At 39.6% G+C, this 14,195-nt stretch overlaps 2 protein-coding genes across 6 annotated transcripts; one reads left to right on the forward strand and one right to left on the reverse strand.

Annotated features, from left to right (window-relative positions):
* Nucleotides 1-43: 43 nt before the first annotated feature.
* Nucleotides 44-2,932, reverse strand: LOC131127673 (Rieske domain-containing protein). Of its 3 annotated transcripts, none has more exons than XM_058069786.1 (4): nt 2,290-2,932; nt 1,341-1,553; nt 1,238-1,272; nt 44-1,161 (listed from the first exon to the last, which is right to left on the reverse strand). In XM_058069786.1, exons 2-4 carry the CDS (start codon nt 1,534-1,536, stop codon nt 877-879), a joined length of 516 nt encoding a protein of 171 aa, XP_057925769.1. In that variant the 5' UTR covers nt 1,537-1,553; nt 2,290-2,932; the 3' UTR covers nt 44-876. The 3 variants fall into 3 exon arrangements, with proteins under 3 accessions (XP_057925769.1, XP_057925768.1, XP_057925770.1); XM_058069785.1 differs by having other exon boundaries at nt 1,341-1,556; nt 2,290-2,928; XM_058069787.1 differs by having other exon boundaries at nt 1,341-1,556; nt 2,441-2,447.
* LOC131127667 (kinesin-like protein KIF24) lies at nt 1,381-13,856 on the forward strand. 3 transcript variants are annotated; one of them, XM_058069773.1, is made up of 16 exons: nt 1,381-2,985; nt 3,080-3,096; nt 4,143-4,230; nt 4,301-4,404; nt 4,469-5,050; nt 5,887-6,049; nt 6,119-6,216; nt 7,026-7,238; nt 7,319-7,406; nt 8,332-8,453; nt 8,523-8,628; nt 8,713-8,784; nt 8,858-8,967; nt 10,540-11,829; nt 13,410-13,503; nt 13,579-13,856. In XM_058069773.1, exons 3-16 carry the CDS (start codon nt 4,222-4,224, stop codon nt 13,732-13,734), a joined length of 3,207 nt encoding a protein of 1,068 aa, XP_057925756.1. In that variant the 5' UTR covers nt 1,381-2,985; nt 3,080-3,096; nt 4,143-4,221; the 3' UTR covers nt 13,735-13,856. The 3 variants fall into 3 exon arrangements, with proteins under 3 accessions (XP_057925756.1, XP_057925755.1, XP_057925758.1); XM_058069772.1 differs by having other exon boundaries at nt 1,381-3,096; XM_058069775.1 differs by lacking the exon at nt 3,080-3,096 and having other exon boundaries at nt 1,381-1,894.
* Nucleotides 13,857-14,195: the final 339 nt, after the last annotated feature.

Below are 14,195 nucleotides of genomic sequence, written 5' to 3' on the forward strand. Positions count from 1 at the left end.
ATGATTAGAAATTACAAAAACAGCACAAACTGCTAGTAAATAGGTCAATTTGTAGACATTACCATATTTGCTTTGCAATATCACACACTCTAAAAAGTAATTCAGAGTATCTGTTGACACCACTTGATTTAATACATAAATGCAATGTAAAAAATGTAATTAATTGATTTAGATAAACTTTCTAAGTTGCTAACTTTATTTTTTAAGTTATGTTCAAATAATAATGTTGGCTATTACATGAACTTAATTTAGAATGTCATATACACTCAAATTTTATTGTTGGTAAGCTTAAAACAAAATTCAAGTTGCCATGACTTAATAAAATTAGCTTGGTAACATAACACACACACACACACACAGTATATATATTAAGTTACTGCTACTTAAAAAGCTGTGTGCATTGTTATTATAATTAAGTAGACAACAAATTAAACTACTTTGAATAAAATGATTAAGTCAGTTGACTTAACATATTTCCTTGAGTTACGAACTTAAAAACTTGTCCCTATGACAACAATTATTCAGTAAGCATTAGGCAAGAGGAAACGCTAATTTGTGCAATGCAATATTGTTTGTTGGTTCAAAGCAATTTCAAATTAAGTTGTCGTAACTAAGAAAGACTAATGGAAACTGTTGCGTTGATTTTTTGTTGTTGAGGCTAAACATTTATTTTTCGAGTGCAGTCTGAAAGTGTCTTTTAATAAATGACTATAAATCCCAAGATTGTGTATATGGTAAATTGGCATTCTTATTCTACCCCTGACCACACCTACTCAGTTGCGATTGGGACACCTTAAAAACAAACATTTAGGATTTAAGTGAATAGTTTGGAAATGATGTGAAGTGACACATCCAAGACATCCCTTATTGTGTCTGTCAGTGGACTTTCTTGACCTGAACCTTGCATAAGTTGGCCCTGTATCTCCCCGTCTGGTAGTAGTCCGATTCCACCGCCTCCTGGGAGTCGTTCAGCGTGACATACACGTCCTTGTCCACTTCTGTGATCTTGTGGATTCTCTGCTTGACACCCTTGGAGCGCCAATGTGTCCTCAGAGGTTTGACGGTTGGGTTGTCCACGGCCTGATAGAGCCCTTCGCCTTCCGCTAGCGTGATCTTGTACTTGTGCCACGGACACACGATACACGCCCGGCCATTGAACTCCTGACGGCGGCCAAGCATGCAGAAATGGAAAGATGTAATACTCGTACTATTGTATTGTTATTTGTATATAACTCACCTCAATGTCTCCATGCTCTAATGCTCCACCTGCATCTGTCAAAGCAAAATCATCACGGTCAGTTTGACATCCAGATCCCATTCCAGATCCCACTCTTCCTTACGGTAACAGCGCATGTCCATGGCGTGGAACTTCCCCTCGTGGTAGAGGACTAGCACGTCTCTGCATCCATTGACTAGCTTGGTGACATGACCGCATCTGATGATGTCATCCCTCTTCCCCACGTAGTGAGAGGAGGGCGGGGGCATTTGAGATGAGGAGGGAGGAGAAGGAGAGGAGGTCTCATCCTCAGAGGACATGTTGGCCACTTGTTGTCCTGCTGAAGAACAAAAATGCAGAAAAATTCAAATGTGTGAATTTATAAAAGGCAGCACGAGTTCACAGTTTGGTGAAGGAAGCTTCCATAAAATGATGCCTGGCACTGCTCTGGATGCTATGTGCGCATGCGCTGCGTGTGGTCGTTCAAGGTCTGTGGAAAAATGGGGGGTCAAGTGGCACAATCCGAGGAGTACACGAAAAGACCATGAGGACACCAAGTGGCGGAGAAGATGGTGTGGGGCGGTCATGGAAGTATCGATCCCTCCATAGGACGCGCCATTGACAGGCAAAACGCTATATTTTACACAAATCCTTCCAGACTGACCGGCGACAGAAAATGTAAAAAGCGAGTTTGATATCTTTCACAAAACTAAACGTGATAATTAAAAATATGTGTTTTTGTTACGTGAACAAACGAAACCAAAAAACACATGAAAGTGCTGATGGGAACGGTGTGCTAAAAGACAAGTGTGGCGGTAACTCTGGCAAAATTACAACGAGAATAAAACCACATACTTTATAATGCTGTTCCCATATTATATATCTTATTTTTCTCCATTACTCGATGGTTTGATATATTTAACGAAACTAAACGTGATCATTAAAAATGTGTGTTTTTGCTAAGTGAACAAACGAAACCAGAAAACACATGAAAGTGCTGATGGGAACGGTGTGCTAAAAGACAAGTGTGGCGGTAACTCTGGCAAAATTACAACGAGAATAAAACCACATACTTTATAATGCTGGTCCCATATTATATATCTTATTTTTCTCCATAACTCGACATTCGAAGTTAACGAAAAGCAAACTAAATTTCAGCGCAAAAGTGGCTGTGAAGATTAGCTTAACTCGCTAGCAGCGGAGGAACTCGTTGTTGTGTGCTACCTCCAATACGGTCCGGAAGCGGTTTTGTGTTTCCTTTATTATTGTCCCACTGAAACTCTACCGCATAGTTATTTCCGTATTTCGGTCATAAATAAAAAAAAGCCAGCTCTGTTGCCTGTGACAGCATAGCAACATTATATATGCTTCTTATACATTGCGAGTAAGAGTTAGCATAAAAATACCCCCATCTGTGGAATCTCAAGACATCTGCCCTGCTTGACCGAGATAAGTCAACTCTAATATTGGATTATCCTCTTCTGCCGTGTGTGTAAGATTTCACTTGGGATAAAATATCTCTTTGACGCCCAGCATTACCGTTACCATGGAGACCAAGGTCGTATATCGACTTTGTGATACTTTGTGAATTCGTACACGTCAGAGATAGCGAGTAATTTAATCAACGTTCCATTGCTTCTTTAAAGTTATATTATTATTCGCCAGTATCCCCACAGCATTAGCTTTGTTTTTTATAAGTGTGCTGCAACTTTTTGCTCTCGACATAAGTCAACGATTGTCCCTCGAGGATGCGTCAAAGGACGTTCGCGGTACACGTTCCGACAACATATTACGATCTTCCTCTGTGTCGTTGAGTGGGCTCATAACGCCGCCTGTGTGCTGCGTATGCTCCCCTGCATGCAGGCATGCAAGTCGCTGGGGTAAGTATTGCTTTTCCTTGCAAAATTCAAACAATGATGTTACTTTCTCTTTTTCTTTATAATTCTACCATATTTTTGTACCTGTGGAGTGTATGTACTCACCTACAGAGAGTACCAGGTGCCTATTTAATTCAATGGCGTGACAAATTCAAGGCCCACAAAACACAACTTAAAGAATTAAAATCTTAAATTAATCTAAATTAAATTAATTAACATCCTAAGAATTAAAAACATTAAAATCTAAATATAAAATATGTAAGATTTTTTATAAATTATAGTACTAGAGAGTACCGGATGCCTATTTAATTCAATGATATGAAAAAATCAAGGCCCACAAAACACAACTTAAAGAATTAAAATCTTAAATTAATCTAAATTAAATTAATTAACATCTTAAGAATTAAAAACATTAAAATGTAAATATAAAATATGTAAGATTTTTTATAAATTATAGTACTAGAGAGTACCGGGTGCCTATTTAATTCAATCATATGAAAAAATCAAGGCCCACAAAACACAACTTAAAGAATTAAAATCTTAAATTAATCTAAATTAAATTAAATTAATTAACATCTTAATTAAAAATTAAAAACATTAAAATCTAAATATAAAATATGTAAGATTTTTTGTAAATTATACTACTAATACTAATAAATGCCATAATCTGATTTTATTGTTACTTTCTTGTATATTATGAAACATTTCTGTTATTTAAAAAAATGTATTATATTATAAAATATTATGAATTATTTAATATTATGTATATATAAATAAATATAAAAAAAATGCATGCATGTGTTTTTATATATTTTTCGGACATAAATTATGCAACATAAAATAATTGGTATGCAAATATATTTGGGTCTTTATGACTCACATAAGTCAATCTCCATGACATATATTATGGGGTCGTTAATGCTAGTTAATTAATTAAAGGCTTGAAACGCCACTCTACATGTCAGCTTTACAGATGCCATGTCTGCCATGTCGTCCAGTTGAGCCGAGGTGTTCGGTATTCATGTCTTGTGTGCCTTGTGCCTCAACAGTACTGTGATGACCCGGCAGTCACCCGGATTGACGGATTGATTGACGAGGGCGGGACATCAGGACGGACGTATTGTCAACATGGCGGCGGTAGGAGAGGTTTTTCATGACAAAAATATTATATTTGACAAAATTCAAATATCTGCCTCCTCTCTCCCAGGGTCTGTGGAGGAAAGTGGAGGCCCTGGAGACCAGAAACAGCGCCATGAAGCTCGGCCTCTTTGAGTGCCTGAAGGCAGTAGGACTTCAGCATCGCTACGAGCGGTAAAAATGCTCACTAACGTCCAGACGCCGCGTGACGACTCATCAAGTATCCCTTTCCTTTCAGCTTCACCTGCATGGGAATCCGCCACGCGGCGCACCTCTTATGCATCACCTCGGAGGACCTCCCCATGTTGGAGATCCGCACAAATGAAGACAAGAGTCGTCTCTTGAGTCTGGTGCATCTGGTCAAAACGTTGGAGCAGGAGGGGATTGGGTTAGGACTCGGACAGGATTCTGATGTGCGTGATGGAAAAGCCACCGTGGTGGATACTATTATGAAAAATGACCAGGATGCTGCCCGAACGAAGCTCAACGTGGCGGTTTTGCCTCACCGCCTCCGCAGGCGTCTTGATGATGATTACCAGCCGCGTGGACGGAGCAGCAGCCACAGGCCGGCTGCTCCGCCCACCAAGCCAGACATCACCAGACAATTGTCCATGTACAATACTCATTCACAGAGAAACGCCTCGTCCCATCACCCGAAACCCAAAGCACTCAGCAACCAGCCAGTGGAGAAGACATTTCCGGATAGAAGAAATACCAAACAACATGGTGGACACTTTACGAAACCAACACCTGTTTATGAAGCAAAGAGAAAACCGGGATACAACTACGGACTACCGCTGCAACCCGTTGCTTCAAAAAAGTGAGTTGTCTGCTCCAGTGAATGCCTGATTTGCTTTAATTACTGACAATCGAAAATAAGAAGCTTATTAAATCCTACCCCTCATTTGGTACTTTTACAATCAGTAACGGTTACATTTGTTCACTTCCTGCTTTCCTAATATCGTTTTTAATTTTTAATTTTTAATTTTTAATTTTTAATTTTTAATTTTTAATTTTTAATTTTTAATTTTTAATTTTTAATTTTTAATTTTTAATTTTTAATTTTTAATTTTTAATTTTTAATTTTTAATTTTTAATTTTTAATTTGGTTAATTTTTTATTTTTTATTTTTTATTTTTTATTTTTTATTTTTTATTTTTTATTTTTTATTTTTTATTTTATAATGTGTACCATAGTAAGTGTCAATATAGTGATATATATAGCACATCATGACTGGTTCAAGACTCTTCATCCTTTCTTCAGACTTTCTAAATATAATTTTTGTCATTATTTTAGTCCGCTGGACTTGAAATAACACCCCTATAGTCACGTATACACTCATATTTGACAGTATGACAGCTACGTATGTGGCAACGCCAACCTGAAACCTTTCACTAGACAGGCACAACCCATGCCTGAAAACAAACAGGAAGTCCACAATTTTTATGCGACACTGAGATTCTGTGGGGATTTTACATGATCAACAACAATCATCCGATCAGTACCAAACTCGCACCAGGTGTAGTACACGGATGGGCGTTCCTATTTTGGTCACGTCCCTCTCTATGCTGCTGTTTCCTTCAAACCTGATGTTCTATATCTGCATATGGGAGTCCATTCACCAGTGATTTAGACTGCCTTGCTTCTGCATTTAAGGCAAACCTACGGGCCGAGGATTCTCGTTTGCGTGAGGAAGCGACCTCTGACCCCAGCAGAGAGACGGACAGAAGAGCCGGACGTTGTGATGACGCCCAGTGCCGAGTGTGTGATTGTTGAAGAGGGCAAAGAAGCCGTGGACCTCACTCAGTACATTTTACAGGTAGATACGGTACACACAATAAACACCCACGTCTTGATTGACAGCTAATTCTGGCTCCTTGTTTTGCAGCATCCTTTCTACTTTGACCAGGTTTTTGGTGAGCATCATTCCAACGAAGAGGTGTATAAGAAAACGGCGTATCCTCTTGTGCAGCACATGCTCAACGGGTATGCTTTCCGCATGCTTTTATCATCAAGACAAAAATACTCTTTATTTTCCTGACGAAAAACCAGCACATGAACACAACATGATGCTTTATTTGTCATTTTTCCACTTGCTTTTTGCGATGCGTTTGTGGGTATCGGTAAAATCCGATGCAAGCGCCGTTTTGTTAATGTTCAACTTCACTCCATATGCTGTTTCCCCCAGGCGCCATGAATGCACCATCATTATTTCGCATTTTGTATTGAATACGGACAGAAGCCAAGCAAATCAGGTCAGAACAAGTGGATCTTTTCCGCTGCTTTCCAAATTGTCCAGGAGCTATTTGTACGTCCCTGCAACAAGTCCCCCCCCCCCCATCTGAACAAGGGTTCAGCACAGCAGGTGACATTAGAACAGTAGAGCAGTTGGCTTCTTCCTGAATTGTGAAACAATTTAAAAAGGGTAGAAGTTGTTTTCCAATTTCTGCTCCTCTGCACTTTAGTTGAATTTACTGCCAAGTGCCTAAAAGGAATAAAGCAAAATCCTTTTTGTAGGACCATATTGAATTCCATTTTTTCTGTTGCTTATTTGCATCATGTTGAATTGCATCATATCGCAAGAAATTGCACCATATCATATCGGAGTGCATTGATTTGAACTAAATGATTATCGCATCCTATCGTGAAGAGTGTGAATCGTATCGTATCGCCAGAAAATTCCATGTATCGTTAAAGTATCGTATCGCTGGCAGGGCATCGAGATGTGTATCAAATCGTCCTCAGTGCTGAGATTCACACCCCTAGTGTGTGTGTGTGTGTGTGTGTGTGTGTAGGGGCAAGGCCACCTGTTTTGCCTTCGGACAGACGGGTGCGGGTAAGACTCACACCATGATGGGTTCCTCTCTCGACGATCCGGGCTTGTACGTCCTGGCGGTCCAGGACATCTTTGCGCACCTGTCGGCCTCACACAGCCACCTGCTGGTGTACGTCAGCTTCTGTGAGATCTACTGTCGCCAGGTCTATGACCTGCTGAACAACAGGAAAAGGTGCATGGAGCGCTTTAGAATGCTTTGAATGTGCTTCTACGATGCTGCATGTGTCTCCTTCATCTTCCTGTGTTTGCTAGGTTGTTTGTGAGGGAGGATGGTCACAACGTGGTTCACATTACGGGACTTTGTGATGTCAGAGTGGACTCGGTCAACTCACTGATGAAGGTTTGACTACATGATTAACAACGGCTTTGTGTGTTGTCCAAAATTTTGTCGTGATGCTGGAGTAAAAAAAAATACAACATACAACTTAACATAAGGGGTGGGCATGTTCTTACAAGGCGATAATTTTTAATTTTTAATTTTTAATTTTTAATTTTTAATTTTTAATTTTTAATTTTTAATTTTTTATTTTTTATTTTTTATTTTTTATTTTTTATTTTTTATTTTTTATTTTTTATTTTTTATTTTTTATTTTTTATTTTTTATTTTTTATTTTTTATTTTTTTAATTTTTTTAATTTTTTTAATTTTTTAATTTTTTTGTATTTCATTTTCATTTTCTCATTCACATTTTCTCATTGACATTCATCTCCCATTTTGCATTTCGCATTTTTTTATTTTTATTTTTATTTTTATTTTTATTTTTATTTTTATTTTTATTTTTATTTTTATTTTTATTTTTATTTTTATTTTTATTTTTATTTTTATTTTTATTTTTATTTTTATTTTTATTTTTATTTTTATTTTTATTTTTATTTTTATTTTTATTTTTATTTTTATTTTTATTTTTATTTTTATTTTTATTTTTATTTTTATTTTTATTTTTATTTTTATTTTTATTTTTATTTTTATTTTTATTTTTATTTTTATTTTTATTTTTATTTTTATTTTTATTTTTATTTTTATTTTTATTTTTATTTTTATTTTTATTTTTATTTTTATTTTTAATATTTTAGAATTACTTATATATAAATACTTATATATTTATACTCATTTACATAAAATAATAAAAGTACCCAAAAGATGCCAAATTCGACCCCAGCATATGTGCGAAATAATAGCCTGGAAATAATGTGTACTAAAATAACATAAATATATATTTGTAATTTTTTAAACATATATGTAAAATCTGTCTCTTGGGTTTGCAGGTGATGGCACAGGGTTTAGCGGCACGTAGCATGAGGGTCAGTGGCGTGAATCCGCTCTCGTCTCGTTCCCACGCCTTGCTTCAGATTCAGCTCAGATCTGCAAGCCAGCAGATCATTGGCAGGTAAGAGACCAATCACAATGTCTAATACTGACTGACTGAATGAATATTTTTATGCTTGTGTGTGTTTAGAATGTGGTTCATTGACTTGGCGGGGAGTGAGAGGGCGTCGGACACCAAAGCAACAGACTGGCAGACCCGCATGGAGGCAGCGGAGATCAACCAGAGTCTGCTGGCTGTAAGCTACCAGAAACCCTTTACTAAAGCGCATTCATTGAAGTACACTGATCATTGAAGTACACTGATCATTCGTCTTTCTCAGCTTAAAGAATGCATCCGCTCCCTCGATCAAGAGCAGCGGCATACACCTTTCCGACAAAGCAAACTTACTCAGGTACCAAGACTTTCCTGGTTTGTGTTATTTGTCTTTTTCTGTATTTTGTACCTTTTAATATTTTGTGTTCCAGGTCTTGAAAGACTCGTTTGTTGGTAATTCAATGACTTGCATGATTGCCAACATCTCACCCGGTCACATTGCCACAGAACACACACTGAACACACTGCGATATGCTGACCGGTAAGGGAAATGATCATCTTACAAAAGATATCTCACGTTTCAGCAAGCATTTTTTGTCTTATATTATTTTATATTTCCATAGTTACAGTGTAGAAAACCTTTTATAATGTTTTAAGTACAATTTTGCCATTATTAGAGCCCTGTAGACATGAAATAGAAGCCCTATAGTCACCTTTACACTCATTCATTCATTCATTCATTTTCTACCGCTTTTTCCTCACGAGGGTCGCGGGGGTGCTGGAGTCTATCCCAGCTGTCTTCGGGCGAGAGGCGGGGTACACCCTGGACTGGTTGCCAGCCAATCACAGGGCACATATAGACAAACAACCATTCACACTCACATTCATACCTATGGACAATTTGGAGTCGCCAATTAACCTAGCATGTTTTTGGAATGTGGGAGGAAACCGGAGTACCCGGAGAAAACCCACGCATGCACGGGGAGAACATGCAAACTCCACACAAAGATGGCCGAGGCTGGAATCGGGCCCTGATCCTCTTAGCTGTGAGGTCTGCGCGCTAACCATTAGACCACCGTGCCGCCTATTGCAGATTATATAAATTATAAACAGTATGATCTATGAATGCAACAAGATATAACAGTAATATGTACAATGAAGTAGTGCAATGAAGTGATTGGGGGGGCAGAGTTAAGCGGGGGGGGGGGTGTAATTAGTGGAAGGGGTGGGCAATGGGGAACAGAGTTCAACAAGGAGACAGCTGTTGGGGAAAAAGCTGTTCCTGAACCTGGTGGTTCTTGTCCGTAATTATAGGTTATCACATGGTTTGTCTGGTATCAGGCCAGGTATCATGCCCCCAAGTGTCAGTATCAGAGACCGAAGGTCGAGGGCCGATACTAGCACGCGGGGGCATGATACTGGGCCTGATACCAGACAAACCATGTGATGATCTTATTACCACATACTATTTAATCATGAGCTTATTATCACGTACTATTTAATCAAAAGACCATTTTGTTTCCAGAAAATGTTCAGTTTATTACATGTATTATATCTAAACAGTGTAAACACAATAATTGCAAAAATATTTCAACAATAATATTTTATCAACAGTCTTATCTTATCAATGTCTGACAATTAAAGTTCCATTAATCAAGTTTGGGTTTTTTGGTGGCTGGAGAAGCACTAGGCACTAAGCACTCGTGTGCTGTTCTCTGATTGGTTGTTTCACGGGCACGATACCAGAGCAGCGCGCTCTGAGTGGACAGCTACGGGGGCTGATACTGGACATGGTTAAACTCTATATTTTATCAGTATCACTGCCCTGGGCTTTGACACAGTATCATTTCGGCCTTTTCCCGTATCATTCATGGGCGCTTTCTAGGGTACAGGGACAATTAATACTGTAGTATGTGATAAGCTCCTATAGCGCCTCCCTGAGGGTAGGAGGGCAAACAGTCTGTGCGATGGGTGGTATGATTGGTGCTTCGTAACTACGAACGAAGCCCACTTTCTAATATAGTGGGTATAGGAGTAATAGGAGTGAATAAAGTATTTGGATAGCTGATTGAAAAGTGTAAATATTTTAATGATGCTACTGTACTTACCACAGTGTGAAGGAGTTGAGGGCTCACGGAGGAAAAGAAAACAGAACCACGTCTCTTTCCAAATGCACCAATGGGAATGTCACAAGAGATAAAAGTCTCCCAAAGAAGCCAAAAATGGCGACACAGAGAGCGTCTTGTGGCACCATTTCCCCCACCCCAAAGAAAGCCCCGGCGTACATGATGCACTGTTCCACACCGAAGACCAGCAGATCAGACGAAGAAAGAAGCGACAAGGCCAAACGCTGGGTCTGGCCTGAACAAGCGGAAAAAGGTGATGGTTGCAAAAGAGAAGACAAGCGTGATCATTGGCGGAAGCAAGAAAACCAATACAAACCCGAAAGGGATAATGATGATGATGACGATGACGTGGTGATGGTGGACCAGAGGAATGCAGAGATGCACCTGCACCAGTATCACCAGCAGCTGCAAAAGTTTGTGCCGTTCTCACTCAACTCATCTTCATCGAGCCGACAGTCGCTGTCATCTCAAGCTTCATCCTCCATCTCGTTTTCAGACCGAATGTATCGTGGTTTGAAGGACATGTTGAATGTGTACGATAGCGGGATCGGAAGCAATGGTACGCCTTCGCCTTTTAAAGATGAGGAGAGCGACGCTGTTGGGAAAGACAGGGCTGAAAGGGAACAAACAAGGTGGGCTCAGGTGGCGACAACGGAACCAGAGGAGGCCGATTTGGGGTACTCTAACTCTGACGAGACTGGTGAGGACTCGTTGGAAATGGATCCCTCGCTTGATGGCTTATGGACTGACAGCCTACTGTTGGCCCACAGCATCCAGAAGACGGACGTCAAGACCGCTCCTGCTGACAAGTCCGTAACCCAAGTCCCGTGTAGCTTTCATGAAAACAACAAGGAATCAAAAAACCTACCTCGACTTTTGAAAAAAACGTCCACCACGGGTAGAGACTCTCAGGTACCAAAGACACACAGGATGTCTCAGGAAGGGGGTAGCCATGATTCCACCATGAGTCAAAGACACCACAACGAGAAATATCTCTGTCTTCTCACGCCCGCAAAGCGTGAAAACTCTGACAGTCCTCGGGATCCCACTTGTAACGCCAAGCCCACTGAGCAGCAAACCCAAGAACCACAACCCGTTCTGTTGAAGTCATCGCTAAATCCCTCAAACCCTGTGACAGACCAGCGTCTCCAAGTCCTCTCAGGCCATCCTTCTCAGACCCAAACGGAAAGTACTGGAAAATTAAATTGTAAAGCAAGAGCCGTCAACCAGGAGTTTCCAGTCAGACTGTGCCATGTGGGCCGCATGGATCACGCCAAGTAAGTCCAACCTCTTTTGTCCTGTTGTGTTCAAGGTAGGGGTGTCCGAGACACCCAATTCAGCAATTAGAATCAGCTTAGATTTTGACTCCGGTCAACTTCCCCCCGTGTTACAAATACAACACTAGTAACAAATAATTCAAGAACAATGCTACTACAGTAAACCTCGGATATATCGGATTCAATTGTTCCCACTGGTTTTGTCCGATATAAGTGAAATCCGTTATATGCGTATACCGGAAAATGTCCGTTTTACGCATATACCGGATATAAATCCGATATATGCGTAAAACGGACATTTTCATTTTACATAAATCGGATTTTATCCGTTATAAAAAGGCACTTCCTTGACTATGTTTCCAATGTACCTGGACGCGCAGGCAACGCTGCAAACGCTGCAAATGATGTCGTATAGCGGCCTGTCACGATTCGGCGAATCGGAGCGCCACGATGCGGCCATCCGATATATGTGAGGGAAATTTAATGGAAATGCATTGGAACGGGACTGGAGATTTTGTCCGAAATAGGCGAAATCCGTTATAAAAAATCCGATATATGCAATGAATTTTTATTGGAAATGCATTACAGAAAAAACGGTTCTTTTTTATCTCTCCGTTGTGAGCGAATTTCCGATATATCCGAGTCCGATATATCCGAGGTTTACTGTATTCATATTTACACGGAATGGCGAGGGAGGATCGTATCCAAGCTCTGCCTTCTGCTGCTGGATTGCATTGTGGAGGGATATATGCAGCTTTCAGACCCACATTACATGTTTGTATGAAGGCGGAGAGTGGATACCAGTGGCGTCATTAGGCCTATTTTAGGGGGGCTTCAGACCCTAAGACCCCCCTAAATAATTTGATATTTTTTATTGATATATATATATTTTTTTTTTTTACAAAAAAAAATTGACAAATGTTATATAATAGGGCAAAAGCAGGCTAATAAGCAAGCCAATAAGCAGGCTAATACTCGCCTACTACTACTACCAGTAGTAGTAATAATCAGAAGAATAATGATGATAGTAATAATAGGCTAATTAATAATAGTCATTCATTCATTTTCTACTGCTTTTTCCTCACGAGGGTCGCGGGGGTGCTGGAGCCTATCCCAGCTGTCTTGGGGCCAGCCAATCACAGGGCACATATAGACAAACAACCATTCACAGTCACATTCATACCTATGGACAATTTGGAGTCGCCAATTAACCTCGCATGTTTTTGGAATGTGGGAGGAAACCGGAGTACCCGGAGAAAACCCACGCATGCACGGGGAGAACATGCAAATTCCACACAGAGATGGCCGAGGGTGAAATTGAACCCTGGTCTCCTAGCTGTGAGGTCTGCGTGCTAACCACTCAACCACCGTGCCACCCCCCTAAATAATTTTATATTTTTTTGTATGACTTTGATCACCAGTTGATTTGGGGTCAAACAGCATTTTCCACAGTTTTACAGGCGTTAATGTGAAGTTTGTGGTCCTCAGTCGTTGGCTATGTGCTGTCTAAGACTTTTATGCACATGTTCCCATTTTCATATTATGTTTTTCTGTCGCGTTCCTCTCTCCAAACGTTTCAGATGGTGTGTCATCCAGGCCCACTGGGACAAACTACAAGAGATGGAGCCTCTACTGCAGGAGGATCAGACCCTTCTGTGCAAGCAGCCCCATATGGTTGAGGAAGATACACATTTAATGCAATGCAACACAATGGGTACAGTTGTGTTTTAAATGCTGCTCTTTCTGCAGGCGTTTGGGGACTATGTGGACAAGCTGGAGGAGATCATGGAGAGGAACGCTCGCTGTCTGCAAAGCATGAGAAGCAAGTTGCACATGTATCGTATGAGCAATTCCTTGAGGGATCTTCAGCACAACAACATAATAGTGAAACAGTTGCTTGAATAAACCAAGCTGACAGGAAGGCCTATACACGTGCTGTATTTACTTTAAAGGTGTTTACATGGCTGACTGCTTATGACTACCTAAATTTACTATATTTATTTGAATTTATTTGTAGTTATTATTGAAAAAAATAAATCTGTTTGACAATTACATTTCAGTGTGTTTTGTGCATAAAGCTTTGTGAAGATTGTTGACATAATAGTACATTGTTAAGTCATATTACATTAAGGACACAACATTGTACATTACAAATATTGGTACAGTATGTGCATTCATCCAATGTATAATCCTATATCATGGATATGTTATGTTTTTATTTGTGAAACTTGTGCACATGCAACAAATTTCAGATTTTTTTGTGCCAGTAATGTGAATTTTATTTGAATATGCATACAAGTTACAGCGGAATACATCACATCACACAATAGCAAACCATAAATAACAAATGTTCATTGAAATGTTAA

This window comes from Doryrhamphus excisus, chromosome 4 (assembly GCF_030265055.1).
Source record: "Doryrhamphus excisus isolate RoL2022-K1 chromosome 4, RoL_Dexc_1.0, whole genome shotgun sequence".
NCBI classification, from domain to species: Eukaryota; Metazoa; Chordata; class Actinopteri; order Syngnathiformes; family Syngnathidae; genus Doryrhamphus; species Doryrhamphus excisus.